This window comes from Phyllobates terribilis, unplaced genomic scaffold, assembly GCF_046119375.1.
Source record: "Phyllobates terribilis strain yellow unplaced genomic scaffold, ASM4611937v1 Scaffold_1__5_contigs__length_1240528914, whole genome shotgun sequence".
In the NCBI taxonomy this organism is placed as follows: Eukaryota; Metazoa; Chordata; class Amphibia; order Anura; family Dendrobatidae; genus Phyllobates; species Phyllobates terribilis.
The window spans coordinates 586,881,058-586,895,890 of NW_027362761.1; the positions used below are offsets into that span (position 1 = coordinate 586,881,058).

The following is a 14,833-nucleotide window of genomic DNA, read 5'->3' on the forward strand; positions in this document are numbered from 1 at the left end:
GATATCACCTCTATATACAGCAGATAGCACAGGATCCACCATTCACAATAAGTGATATCACAGCTCACCTCCTCCCCCTCCTGTACAATGAGGTATATAAAAACAGCACATACAAGGTGAATTGCTACATTGTATAACAAGTTACATACAATGCAGCGCCTCGGGTGCTGATACAAGGGGCTTGTGCACAGCAGCGTTCATATGTCTGGAAGGCTTTCTTGGCATACGGACGGTGATCGGTTCTGTATCTGTACATGTTGTAGATTTATGCTGAATATTAATGCAAACGTGGATTTTTTTTTCTGTGGACTTGTTTCTTGCATTCCACAGTGTGATGTGCGGCCGCTGCTCTCCCCGGGGAATAAAGCTGTAATAGGACATGAAAACACCTACGCAGTGAAAGCGCAGCTCCGGACAAAAGCTGCACCACCTGCTGCAGAGGTCAGAACAGGTACACACTGCGTCTGTACCGCTCACACACGGAATACAGCGAGGGCTGCCACACACGTTTACCATAACGTTCCCATAGGCCGACATTCCCTAGACCAGGGAAAGAGAAACTCTTCTGCCAGGGGCCATTCAGATATTTTTACCATCATTCGCGGCCGTATGAAATTATCAACCTAAAAATGATCCTTCTATATACAACTCAGACACAGAGACTGCTGTATACACATCATGTAAGAGACACAATGGCTGGGCTTGCATATATACCGCATTTTTCGGACTATAAGACGCACTTTTTTCCTCCAAAATTTTGGAGGAAGGTGGGGGGTGCGTTATAGTCCGAACTATACATGTCCGTACTATATACAGTGTCTGTGGGTGGTGTGGGGGAGAGGCAGCGGAGGACAAGCGGGGCACAGGAGGCACCTGCTGCAGACTACGCTGTGCCCACTGCTAAAGAAAATGAATATTCCCTGCTCCCCACGCCCATGGGCAGCAATGAATATTCATTTTTCTTAATAGCGCGGCTCCTGCTGCGGTTGGTGGTCTGTATGTAAGCTATTTAAGACCATCAATATTCACTACAATCCACTCCCATGGGTTGTAGTGACTATTCATGGTCTTTAATAGTGGTCACACGTGACCGCCGGCCACAGCAAGAGCTGCGCTGCGGGTACAGTGTGTGCTATTAAGCAGAGTGAATGGTCACTGCTCCCCACGCACACAGGCCCGGTGTGGGGAGCAGTGACTATTCCGGCACAGCAGATCACAGTGTGAGGGCACATGGCAGAGACGCCATGCACAGCTCACACAGTGAGAGTGTCGGCAGCAGAGCAGGACGCAACGCTGGAGCAGAGAGGAGGTGAATTTATTTTTTTGTGGGCAGCGTGACGGGGGATCAGGGGGTGGCCAAGCATACCAGGATCAAGGGATCAGAGGGTGCCAAGCATACCAGGATCAAGGGGTGCCATGCATACCAGGATGGGGGGGGGGGATCAAGGGGTGCCACAATACCAGGGTGGGGATGAGGGCCACAATACCAGGGTGGGGATGAGGGCCACAATACCAGGGTGGGGATGAGGGCCACAATAGCAGGAAGGAGGGGCCATACATACCAGGATGGAGGATATTAAAAGAATTGGGGGACATTACCCCAATACCAGTGTCAGCAGCAGACCACCTCCCCCATAACAGGGCATCATGACCACATTTTTTGTTTAAATTTTTTTTTCTATTTTCATCCTCTAAAACCTAGATGCGTCTTATGGTCTGATAAATACGGTACATCACATAGGAGACACTGGTGCTGCTGTGTATACGTCACATAAGAGACATGGAGTCTGCTGTATATACATCTCATAGGAGATACCGAGACTGCTATATTCACATCACATAGGAGACACAGAAACTGCTGTGTATACACCACATAGGAGACACAGGAGCTGGTGTATATACATCTCATAGGAGACGCCGAGACTGCTGTAAATACATCACATAGGATACACAGGCTGCTGTGTATACACCACATAGGAGACACAGTGGCTGGGCTGGTGTAAATACATCACATAGGAGACACCAAGACTGCCATCTACACATCACATAGGAGACACCACGAGACTGCTGTATATACACTACATAGGAGACACAGGGGCTGGTATAAATACATCACATAGGAGATACTGGGGATGCTGTATATACATCTCATCAAAAAATCAAGAAGATCACATTGTATGAATTAAATAATTTTTTTTGCATTTTGCAGTGAGAAATAAATATTTGATCCCTCTGGCAAACAAGACTTTATACTTGGTGGCAAAACCCTTGTTGGCAAGCACAGCAGTCAGAGGGTTTTTGTAGTTGATGATGAGGGTTGCGCACATGTCAGGAGGAACATGTCGCTTGGCAACTTGGAGCTTCAACTCCCTCCATAAGTTTTCTATGGGATTAAGGTCTGGAGACTGGCTAGGCCACTCCATGTGCTTCTTTTTGAGCCACTCTTTTGTTGCCTTGGCTGTATGTTTTGGGTCATTATCTTGCTGGAAGACCCAGCTATGACCCATCTTCAATGCGCTTACTGAGGGAAGGAGGCTGTTGGCCAAAAGCTCACGATACATGACCCCATCCATCTTCCCTTCAGTACGGTGCAGTCGTTCTGTCCCCTTTGCCGAAAAGCACCCCCAAAGTATAATGTTTCCCCCAAAATGCTTCACGGTTGGGACGATGTTCTTAGGGTTGTACTCATCCTTCTTCCAGCAAACATGGCGAATTGAGTTAATGCCAAAGAGCTCAATTTTTGTCTCATCTGACCACAGCACCTTCTCCCAATAACTCACAGAATCATCCAGGTGTTCATTGGTAAACTTCAGACAAGCCTGCACATGTGCCTTCTTGAGCAGGGGGTCCTGGCGGGCACTGCAGGATTTTAAACCTTTAAGGTGTATTATGTTACCAATGGTTTTCTTGGTGACTGTGGTCCCAGCTGCCTTGAGATCATTAATAAGTTCCTCTCGTGTAGTTTTAGGCTGATCTCTCACCTTCCTCATGATCAAGGATACCCCACGAGGTACGATTTTGCATGGTGCCCCAGATCGATGTCGACCGACAGTCATTTTGCATTTCTTCCATTTTCTTACTATTGCACCAACAGTTGTCTCCTTCTCACCCAGCATCTTACTTATGGTTTGTAGCCCATTCCAGCTTTGTGCAGGTCTATGATCTTGTCCCTGACATCCATAGAAAGCTCTTTGGTCTTGCCCATGTTGTAGAGGTTAGAGTCTGACTGATTAATTGAGTCTGTGGACAGGAGTCTTTTATACAAATGCAAATAAATGTATCTAATTTATATAATATGATTTTCTTGATTTTTTGGGGGGATATTCTATTTCTGAATGTTAAAATTAACCTACCCTTAAAATTATAGACAGTTCATGTCTTTGTCAGTGGGCAAACTTACAAAAACAGCAAGGGATCAAATAATTATTTCCTTCATTGTACGTCCTGAGCCTCACGTGCCGCACTCACAGCAGCATTATGTGGGTCACTAATTAAGGAGGATGTGAGATGAAGATGGGCCAGTAATTAGAGATATTACACACCGGATACAACATTAATGATTGCACCAGGGTCGGCTCTCTTACCTCTGCTGAGATCTATCGGGACGTTCTCCTCCCCACTGTCATTCCGACCTAAAAAGAAAAAAACAGATAATTACAGTGCGTTGCCGGCTCACATACCAGCCGCACACCGGCTTATGGGCTATGACGGCGAAACAGCGACCTGCTGACCCAAGAGCTTCTGCAGCTCTGGGGACCACAAACATGACATTGCCAGGTTTGTATCACAACTGACCCGCAAGTTTTATACATTTTAATGATGGGTGTGGGCCCTAAAACCTTAAACGGGAAGACGATGGCGGTAAATTCTAGACGGAATTGAATGATCACAACATCAAAGCCCTGTAGAGGGGCCGCGAAAACAAAACTGAAAGTAAAAAGTTTAATAAAAAAAAATTGAATGTTTCCGTAATGGGATAGTACAACTTATCACGATTTAACCCTTTAAGTTGCACATCTCAGAGCAGAAAAATCCAGAAATCTTCTGCGGATCTGCACAGGTTGCAATTACCAGCAGCGGGAAAAAAATTAATAAATCTTCCTTCAGTGTGTGAGCAGCACAGGAGAGCGCCCATACAAGTCAGAAAAATCTCCAGCAGCAAAAGCCGCGGGAAATATGAGCACACGGGTGAGATCTGCCGCGGAGACAAAGCCAGAAACAGACACACCGCAGATTTTCTGCAGCAAAAACGCTGCATAAATGCGTTTTTTTGCAATGCATTTTCCATTTGTTTGAATAAGTAAAAACTCTGCAGAGACGCTGAAAGATCCGACGTGCTGCAAAGAAAAAAATAAGCAGCGAGTGCAGGAGATGTCAGAAATCTCACTTGCTTTGCTGCTGCTGTAAAACGCTGCCTTTTTTCCGCGGATAAAACCTTATACATTCCCTGAACCCAGCACCCCGGCCTGACATTGTGCAGGGAAATGCAGCAGGGGGCGCCCTTCATTCCCAGAGGTCACTACTTAACCCTTCCATTTCCAGGGCACTGCCCTATATGCAGATCGCTCCTTAGGATGAGAGCGGTACAGTAACAGCAGCATCTATAGACTATACAGATACACACAATGGGCTGCCTGTACATTGTACCCTGCTAACAGGGGCCCCGGGCCCTCATCAGTGCATCCTCCCAGCTAGGCAGTTATCGCTGCCGCCATGTCTGCACAGCTGTCACTAGGGGGCAGTATTCTGATGTTGTTATCACCACTCCCAGCCTTCTCCTCTTCCACCACAAACATGTTTTGATGTGACACAGTCCTCACATTGCTGGAAGGATGAGACGCTGACTCCCTCCCACCACCGGGACAAATCTCTGATTCAGGGGCCTGGAGGAAAACAATGTAGAGCCGTGATATCAGCGCAGTGCTGCTGGGGACATGGAGGATGGGATCCCGCTGCACCGAACCCCTGAGCAGCAGCCGACAATCAACCCCTGAATTATACGCCCTTCTGGAAACTGGAAAAGTGCAATGACAGCATCCAGGGACGACAAGATAGATAGAGAGAGAGATGCGAGAAGAGAGAGAGAGAGATGCGAGAAGAGAGAGAGAGAGATGCGAGAAGAGAGAGATGCGAGAAGAGAGAGAGAGAGATGCGAGAAGAGAGAGAGAGAGATGCGAGAAGAGAGAGAGAGAGATGCGAGAAGAGAGAGAGAGAGAGAGAGAGAGATGCGAGAAGAGAGAGATGCGAGAAGAGAGAGATGCGAGAAGAGAGAGATGCGAGAAGAGAGAGATGCGAGAAGAGAGAGATGCGAGAAGAGAGAGATGCGAGAAGAGAGAGATGCGAGAAGAGAGAGAGATGCGAGAAGAGACAGAAGAGAGAGAAGAGAGAGGAGAGAGAGGAGAGAGAGGAGAGAGAGGAGAGAGAGGAGAGAGAGGAGAGAGAGGAGAGAGAGGAGAGAGAGGAGAGAGAGGAGAGAGAGGAGAGAGAGGAGAGAGAGGAGAGAGAGGAGAGAGAGGAGAGAGAGAAGAGGGAGAAGAGGGAGAAGAGGGAGAAGAGGGAGAAGAGAGAGAAGAGAGAGAAGAGAGAGAAGAGAGATGAGAGAAGAGAGAGATGAGAGAAGAGAGAGATGAGAGAAGAGAGAGATGAGAGAAGAGAGAGAAGAGAGAGAAGAGAGAGATGAGAGAAGAGAGAGATGAGAGAAGAGAGAGATGAGAGAGATGAGAGAAGAGAGAGATGAGAGAAGAGAGAGATGAGAGAAGAGAGAGATGAGAGATGAGAGAAGAGAGAGATGAGAGAAGAGAGAGATGAGAGAAGAGAGAGATGAGAGAAGAGAGAGATGAGAGAAGAGAGAGAGATGAGAGAAGAGAGAGATGAGAGAAGAGAGAAGAGAGAGAGATGAGAGAAGAGAGAGAGATGAGAGAAGAGAGAGAGATGAGAGAAGAGAGAGAGATGAGAAGAGAGAGATGAGAGATAATAGAGAGAGATGAGAGATAAGAGAGATGAGAGATAAAAGAGAGATGAGAGATAAAAGAGAGATGAGAGATAAAAGAGAGATGAGAGATAAAAGAGAGATGAGAGATAAAAGAGAGATGAGAGATAAAAGAGAGATGAGAGATAAAAGAGAGATGAGAGAGAGGATAGATAATAGAGGGAAACAGGACAATCCCAATACATCCTTTACTGCTTCTCTGAAGTGAGGACATCATGTACATCCATGTGACCGCTGCAGCCAATCACTGTGCACATGAATATATGTGACATCATTGCTGCAGAGAGATAAACAATGGCCGGCGGATCCAATAGGAGAAAATTCGATGTATTTCCTTATTTGGTGGGAGGGAGATTCTGCATGAGGATAATCTCGTCTCACTGCAGCTAACGCGCCGCCTTCATCCGCAGACATAATCGGTAACATGCCGCCTTTTCTCGTGGATTTTTATTTCTGTTGCATGCGGCGGTTCTGCAGGCAGTCGGGGCATGCTGGGACTTTTAGTTTTGCAACAGCTGAAGACTGAAATGTTGACGCTTACAGAGCAGATCCGCGTCTATGGACATGGAAGTGGTATGAAGTGACACTTAAGTCGCCTGACTGTGCAGCGCGACCCTTCATCGCCCACTGATGCCCCCTGCGAGAAAATCGTGAAGAGTCAATGGATCACCATGACAGGCAGGGGTCGGGGGTCCGGTGAGGGACCCCATTCTCACCATCTGGCTTACATGTATGAAGGCGAGTCCACAGCCGGGGTCACAGATCAGAACTTTTCCTGTGTGTGACAATTCGCTGTATATTAGAACATTACAAAAATGTATTAGAAAAACAGATATCTGGTGTCGTCGCGTCTGTCAGAGTCCGATCTATGAAAATAGAAGATTAATTAAAGAAAAAAAATGTTTTTATACCTAAAACAAAAAATATATATATATCTCAATAAAAACGGCAAAAAAAAACGATTCGCGCTCAGCTCCGACCGCGGAAAAATAAAAATGGCGGCGATTTTTTATTTCTTTTTATAAAAAATTTTTTTACTGACCCTCCACTAGTGAGGGATCGCCACGATCGCACCGGCCTGGAGAATGGCGCTGCCGGGGCGTATTTACAGTACGGGAACAATGGCGGACAGAGACGTGCTAGCACGGTTTATGGCAAAGTGAATGGCGGCGTTTCAAAATATGTAAAGAAACGTGTGACGAGGGCGAAGGGGACGTGGCGGGGTACGGGGGGCGCGGGTCAGCGGGTGACAGGGCAGTGCAGGTCGTTGCCATGGTAACGGGTGGGCGCACACCTCGGCGCCCCCTCACCGGGACATACCACTGAAGCTGGGGCCGGGGGGTGGAGGGGTGGCGCTGCCTGTCTCCCGGCAACAATGAAATCCCGGAGTCCCCGACACCCCCGTCCCGGAATCCCCCGCCCCAGTCCTTCCCGGTTACCTCTTATCCTGAGGTGCCGGAGGGAGCGGCCGCGGATGCTAGCCGCCATGTTCCTCGGTGGGGAGACATTCACAACACCGGAAACATCGCTCTGTCTCGCGAGAAGACGAGATAGGGGGCAAAGGGCGGAGATTCCGTCGGGAGGTCATAGAGAAGATTTGTGGGTATTTTTGCACCGGGTGGGACCGGAATTTGTTGGACAAGAAAAATAAAAGCGAATGCAGAAAACAAAACCGCAATCTGATCCCTGGGAAGGAAATACGTCCATAGAGAGACCGCGGCCGCCATCTTTATAGTGGGCACTTTCCAGTCAGCAAGAAGAATTTATATATGGAGTGTTTGTTTATGGTTTTCTTTGCTTATGAATAAAGTTGTGCACAAGGAAAGAAAAAAATAAATAAATTGTTGAACCACAGTTCCCAGCATGCACCGCGCCAACGTTCTAGGTAGGCGGTGTCGTGACTTGCTGTGTGGGGAGAAGTAAGAAAGCCTCTCTTAAGGCGGAGCTGCTGCTTTTATAATGAGAGGGGCGGGGTTACAACACCAGCCAATCAAAAAGCAGTTCTTTCACGCTGTTATTCTGAGTGGATGCCATGCTGACCAATGGAGAGACAGCAAACTAGCTGCAAGGCAGAATGAATGAATGAACTCCTCTCTGATTGGACGCAAGCTTGATTTCCCAACCAATCGGAAGAGACTATGGCTCCAGGGCTGCTGGCGTGCCTGCTTCAACCAAATGTGGACGTAATGCTGATTGGCTGAAACGTGCACATTTGCATAACAAACCCTCTCACTGTCCAGTGTACAACCCCATTAACAGTGCGTTATCCTCATACCCCCCATAACAGCGCATTTATTATTATAGCTCAATTTATTCCTTGGCGCTTTACATGCGAAGAGGGGTCACCGACTGGTCCAGGAGGAGCGAGGACCCTGCCCGCGAGGGCTCATAATCTACAGGGGATGGGTGAGGATACAGTAGGTGGGGGCAGAGCTGGTCGTGCAGCGGTATGGTGGAGCGGTGGTTACTGCAGGTTGTAGGCTTGTCGGAAGAGGTGGGTCTTCAGGTTCCTTTTGAAGGTTTCTATGGTAGGCGAGATTCTGATATGTTGGGGTAGAGAGTTCCAGAGTAAGGCGGAAGCACGGGAGAAATCTTGTATACGATTGTGGGAAGAGGAGATAAGAGGGGAGTAGAGAAGGAGATCTTGTGAGGATCGGAGGTTGCGTGCAGGTAAGTACCGGGAGACTAGGTCACAGATGTATGGAGGAGACAGGTTGTGGATGGCTTTGTATGCCAGGGTTAGGGTCTTGAACTGGAGTTTCTGGGTAATGGGGAGCCAGTGAAGGGATTGGCAGAGAGGAGAGGCCGGGGAATAGCGGGGGGACAGGTGGATTAGTCGAGCAGCAGAGTTTAGGATAGATTGTGTAGTATCGCCGTCCCCCTTACCGCCGCGGTTCTGCTCCGGCATCTTCTGGCCTCCCTGCAGCTGCTGCTGGTGCACGCAGCTTCCCCGGCTCTGTGCTTAGGGCGCGCGCACTCCCTCCCTCTTAAAGGGGCCGCGCATGCCATCCTAAAAAGTCCCCGGCCAATGGCCGGAGGACTTCCCCTATAAAAGGCCCCTCCTCCAATATGGAGGTGCCCGTGCAAGGTTGTAGCTTTGTGATTCTTACTTTGCTTCAGCCCCCAGGTCATCTGCAAGTCAGTCCTGTCCGCCAGTCTGATCTTCAGTCCAGTCTGCCAGCCTGGCTACTCTCCAGCCCGACAGTCTGTCTACAGTCCAGTCCGCCAGTCTGTCTATGGGCTCTTCCCGCCTGCTTACCTAGAAGCACCTGCCTGTTGCCAGCCATGCCCGCCAGCACCTGCCTGTTACCTGCCGTGCCTGCCAGCCCGCTTACCTGGAAGCACCTGCCGTGCCTGCCAGCCCGCTTACCTGGAAGCACCTGCCTGTTACCTGTCGTGCCTGCCTGCCCGGTTACCTGGAAGCACCAGCCAGCTACCTGTTGTGCCGCCAGCTTTCCTACCCGGAACACTCGCCTGACTATCGGCCTAATCAGCCTGCTTGTCTACCCGGACCACCCATCAGCCTGCCAGCCGAAGCTCATCCGCTGTACCGGTCAGTTCCTGCCCTCTGACCCGTGGGAGTCACCTGCTCTCATACAAGGTCGGTCCCAGAGTGGCACCTGATCCCTCTGCTCGGTTCCTCCCTGGTTCACAGAGTCGACTGAGCCGCCGTGCGACCTCGGTCAGTCCGAGTTGATACTTAGTCACGCCCCTCTGGCCCCTCCTTGCACCGCAGCACAGAGGTTCCACCACCCGGATCCGTAACAGTTTGCACGGGCCATGGAACCTGGTGGCCCCCAGGCTACTTCGCTTGCTGACTTGTACCAGGAGGTTTCTCGTCAGAGATCCCAACAGGAAACCATCCCGACCTACCTGCGGTCTGTCAACTCCCGCCTGGACACGCTGTCCGTCCCACCTGTGTTCGCCTCGAGCCGAGCGGTACCCGCTCCGGCAGCGCCTCAGCCTACTGGTGCCATGGCATCCAGCTCTGGACCCCGGCTCTCTGCGGCTCCTGGTTTTGGGGGTGACCCCGTCTTATGTCGGGGTTTTCTGAACCAGTGCACGCTGCACTTTGAACTCCTGGCACATCAGTTTCCCTCGACCGGGCCAAGGTGGCGTTCATCATGTCTCACCTCACCGGGGAAGCTTTGTCTTGGCTAAACCCTTTATGGGAAAGAGGGGATCCCCTGGTGTCCGATCTTCCGGCTTTCCTCACTGTCTTCCGGAAGGTCTTCGATGAACCCGGATGAAGGACTTCTACTGCCTCCTCATTGCTCCATCTCCGCCAAGGGAGTCTCACCATGGGCCAGTATGCCATACAGTTCCGTACCCTCGCATCTGAGCTTGCCTGGAACAACGAGGCCCTGGTGTCCACATTCTGGGAGGGTCTTTCCGGACGGATCAAGGACGAGCTAGCCGGCTGGGACATTCCTATCACCCTGGATGACCTGGTGTCACTAGCTACCCGGATTGACATCCGTTTCCTGGAACAACCTAAGGAGACTACCCGGGAGAGATGATTTCCTCGTCTCGCTCCTGTTTTCCAGAAACCTGCCTCCCAACCAGCAACTCCCCGGGCACGCTCGCCCGAACCCATGCAGATCGACCAGATCAAGATGGTCAAGTCTCGCCAAGAAACACGCCGAGCCGAGGGGAGCTGTTTCTACTGTGGTAGTAAGGAGCATCTGATCCATTCCTGTCTGGTGAAGACGGGAAACTCCAGTGTTTAGGGCCGCTCGAAGAGGTCATCCTAGGCAAGAGTAAATCCTCTCCTTCCTTGACTCTATCCGTTTCTATTTCCTGTGGAGAGACCTGCTTCTTTGAAACCACCTGGAATCCGGAGCCGCTGGGAATCTCATTTCTCAGTCCCTTGTGGAGAAGTATCAGATTCCCACCAAACGTCTGGCTGAATCATTGGCAGTCACTTCCGTGGATGGAAGACTCCTTCCGGTGACCATCTTGCTCGTCACAGAGCCTGTAACCCTTCAGGTGGGAATGCTGCCCTCGGAGAGGATCTCCTTCCATGTGCTATCCGGACTCTCTCACTCCCTTTTCCTAGGTCTACAGAAACATGAACCCGTCCTGAATTGGCGATTCGGTGAGGTGCTCCGTTGGGGGCAGGATTGCCATGGGGCCTGCCTGGTTCCGGTTCGCCCAGCTCGACCCCCGTCTACTCCGGCTAATCTACCTGGTCTGCCAGCACCCTACTGGTCCTATGCGGACGTCTTCGACAAGAAGGAGGCTGAAACACTACCACCTCATAGGCCGTATGATTGCCCCATCAACCTGGTACCTGGTGCTTCTCCTCCCCGCGGGCGTATCTACCCCTTGTCGCTGGCTGAGACCCGGGCCATGTCTGAGTACATCAAGGAGATTCTTGCTAGGGGATTCATTCAGAAATCCACTTCCCCGGCTGAAGCAGGATTCTTCTTCGCTAAAAAGAAAGATGGCTTGCTACGGCCGTGTATCGATTACATGGGGCTTAATCAAATTACCATCAAGAATAAGTACCCCCTGCCTCTCATCTCGGAGCTGTTCGACCGCCTTAAAGGCGCGAGGGTCTTCACCAAGCTCGATCTATGTGGGCCGTATAATTTAGTCCGGATCCTCCAGGGAGACGAGTGGAAGACGGCATTCAACACCCGGGACGGTCACTATGAATACCGCGTCATGCCCTTTGGTCTCTGTAATGCTCCAGCCGTCTTCCAGGAGCTAGTTAATGACATTTTCCGCGACCTCTTGGATTCTTGCGTAGTGGTATACCTGGACGATATCTTGGTCTTCTCTTCGGATCTGCCCTCTCATCTGAGGAATGTTCGTCAGGTTCTGCTAAGGCTCCGGCAGAATCATCTCTACGCAAAATTTTAAAAATGTCTCTTCGAGCAGACTTCCCTTCCGTTCGTGGGATATATTATCTCCGAGACCGGTCTTCGGATGGATCCCGAGAAGGTTTCTGGCGTTTTAAAATGGCCCCGACCGGAGGGCTTGAAGGCGATTCAGCAATTCCTGGGCTTCGCAAATTATTACCGCCTCTTCATTCCTCACTTCTCCTCCCGGACTGCTCCCATCTCTGCGCTCACCCGTAAGGGAGCAAATCCCAAGGAATGGAAGGCTTGTTTGTCTCCCTAATACAAGCCTTCTCCTCCGCCCCTGTGCTGCACCGTCCGGATTGCAATAAGCAGTTCTACCTGGAGGTCGATGCTTCCTCCTCCGGAGCGGTGCTCACCCAGAAATCCCCGTCCGGGAGAATGGTAACCTGCGGCTTCTTCTCCAAGCTCTTCTCCTCATCCGAGCGCAACTACTCCATAGGAGTCTACAGTCCAGTCTGTCTATGGGCTCTCTGTCCGCCTGCTTACCTAGAAGCACCTGCCTGTTGCCAGCCGTGCCCGCCTGCACCTGCCTGTAACCTGCTGTGCCTGCCAGCCCGCTTACCTGGAAGCACCTGCCTGTTACCTGTCGTGCCTGCCAGCCCGCTTACCTGGAAACACCTGCCTGTTACCTGTCGTGCCTGCCTGCCCGCTTACCTGGAAGCACCAGCCAGCTACCTGTTGTGCCACCAGCTTGCCTACCCGGAACACTCGCCTGACTATCTGCCTAATCAGCCTGCTTGTCTACCTGGACCACCCGTCAGCCTGCCAGCCGAAGCTCATCTGTTGTACCGGTCAGTTCCTGCCCTCTGACCTGTGGGAGTCACCTGCTCTCATACAAGGTCGGTCCCAGAGTGGCACCTGGTCCCTATGCTCGGTTCCTCCCTGGTTCACGGAGTCAACTAAGCTGCAGTGCGACCTTGGTCGGACGAGTTGATACTTAGTCATGCCCCTCTGGCCCCTCCTTGCACCGCAACACAGAGGTTCCACCACCCGGATCTGTAACAGATTGGAGGGGTGCGAGTGTGTTAGAAGGGAGGCCACAGAGCAGGAGGTTGCAGTAGTCGAGACGGGAGATGATGAGGGCGTGCAGTAGTGTTTTTGTAGATTCGTGGTTGAGGAATGTGCGGATCCGTGAGATATTTTTGAGTTCAAGTCGGCAGGAAAATGGAAAGGGCTTGGATATGTGGTTTGGAGGAGCGATCAGAGTCCAGGGTTACCCCAAGGCAGCGAGCTTGTGGGTCTGGGGAGAGTGAACAGCCATTGACTTTGATAGATAGGTCAGATGGGGGGATGAATTCATTTTTGTCCATGTTAAGTTTTAGAAATCTGTGAGAGAAGGATGAGATGGCGGACAGACATTGTGGGATTCTTGTTAGTAAAGAGGTGATATCAGGTCCAGAGAGGTAGATCTGTGTGTCATCAGCATTGAAGTGATACTGAAAGCCGTGAGACTCTATGAGCTGGCCAAGGCCAAAAGTGTCGATGGAGAAGAGCAAGGGTCCTAGAACTGAGCCTTGGGGGACACCGACAGATAGGGGACGAGATGAGGAGGTGGTGTGTGAGTGGGAGACACTGAATGTCCGGTCTGTTAGGTATGACGGGACAGTGCGTCACCCACAGATCCCCCATAACAGTCCGTCATCCACAGATCCCCCATAACCTTACACTTGAAGCCCCGCTATTCTGGCCTCCACCTTGCATTCCCCCCCTTTTTGCTTCCTCCCCTTTGTTATTATTAGTATTTATTTATATAGTGCCATAGATTCCATGGCGCTGTACATAAGGAGGGGTTACATACCAAATACAGATATCACTTACAGTAACAAACTAACAATGATAGAACAGACAGGACAGGTCAAGAAGGAGTACAGAGAATTGTCTGTTAGCTTTGTCTGTAAGTAAGTCATTGGTGATTTTGGTAAGGGCAGTTTCGGTGGAATGGTGGGGGCGGAAACCGGATTGTCGGTTGTCGAAGAGAGAGTTAGATGAAAAGTGGGAGGAAAGTTCAGTGTGAACGTGTTGCTCAAGGAGTTTGGAGGCAAATGGGAGCAGCGATATGGGGTGATAGCTGGACAAGGCGGTTGGGTCAAGGGATGGCTTTTTGAGGATGGGCGAAGATTTGTTATTATTTACTGCCTTCGGATCCTCTAGATTTTAGTAATTTGACCGCCCTCTAGTGGTGAAGCTCTTGCATTGCTGTTTTTTTTCCTCGCACTCCAGCAGGAGGTCGCAATCAGCTATTTCGCCTTTGGTTTAGATAATTCTGGAGGATTATTCCTGTAGTTGTGACACATCCTCAGCTAAGCTCCTAGGTAGGACAGTGATCAACAGTTTGTCACAAGTTTATCCTCAGAACCTCTCCAGAGATCAGCTGTAAAGTGGCAGCATGGTGAATCCGCAGAGCTCAACTTGAATCTGTTGTATCTTTTATTTCTACTTCTGCCTTGAACACTTTCATTGTGAATTCATGTTCGATGTGTTACACTGGTAGTGTGGATTAGGAGGATACGTTAGGACTCCTCCCCTGGTTTAAATAAATAATCCCACCGCTGCAATTATTTATTTAAACCAGGGGAGGAGTCCTAAGGAGATAATTTGCATATTCCCACTGCATTTTGGGGTAAGTGAAGAGTCTCCGTGAGCTCAAAGAACACTGGATTTTGGCTGTTGGAGCTGAAAAGAGGACATCGGTAAACCAGGGGAGGAGTCCTAAGGAGATAATTTGCATATTCCCACTGCATTTTGGGGTAAGTGAAGAGTCTCCGTGAGCTCAAAGAACACTGGATTTTGGCTGTTGGAGCTGAAAAGAGGACATCGGTAAACCAGGGGAGGAGTCCTAAGGAGATAATTTGCATATTCCCACTGCATTTTGGGGTAAGTGAAGAGTCTCCGTGAACTCAAAGAACACTGGATTTTGGCTGTTGGAGCTGAAAAGAGGACATCGGTAAACCGCGCGCCTACCGGCGCGCGCATT

At 50.2% G+C, this 14,833-nt stretch overlaps 1 protein-coding gene across 2 annotated transcripts in view; it reads right to left on the minus strand.

Annotated features, from left to right (window-relative positions):
* RICTOR (RPTOR independent companion of MTOR complex 2) overlaps window positions 1-7,537 on the minus strand; it is a 76,658-nt gene extending 69,121 nt beyond the window's left edge. For both annotated transcript variants that reach the window (XM_073681899.1, XM_073681892.1), the window contains exons 1-2: window positions 7,429-7,537; window positions 3,585-3,632 (exon numbers count right to left, since the gene is read on the minus strand). In XM_073681899.1, the coding sequence (XP_073538000.1) occupies window positions 3,585-3,632; window positions 7,429-7,477 (97 nt within the window). In that variant the 5' untranslated portion in view covers window positions 7,478-7,537. The remainder of the gene's footprint in view (window positions 1-3,584; window positions 3,633-7,428) is intronic.
* Window positions 7,538-14,833: the final 7,296 nt, after the last annotated feature.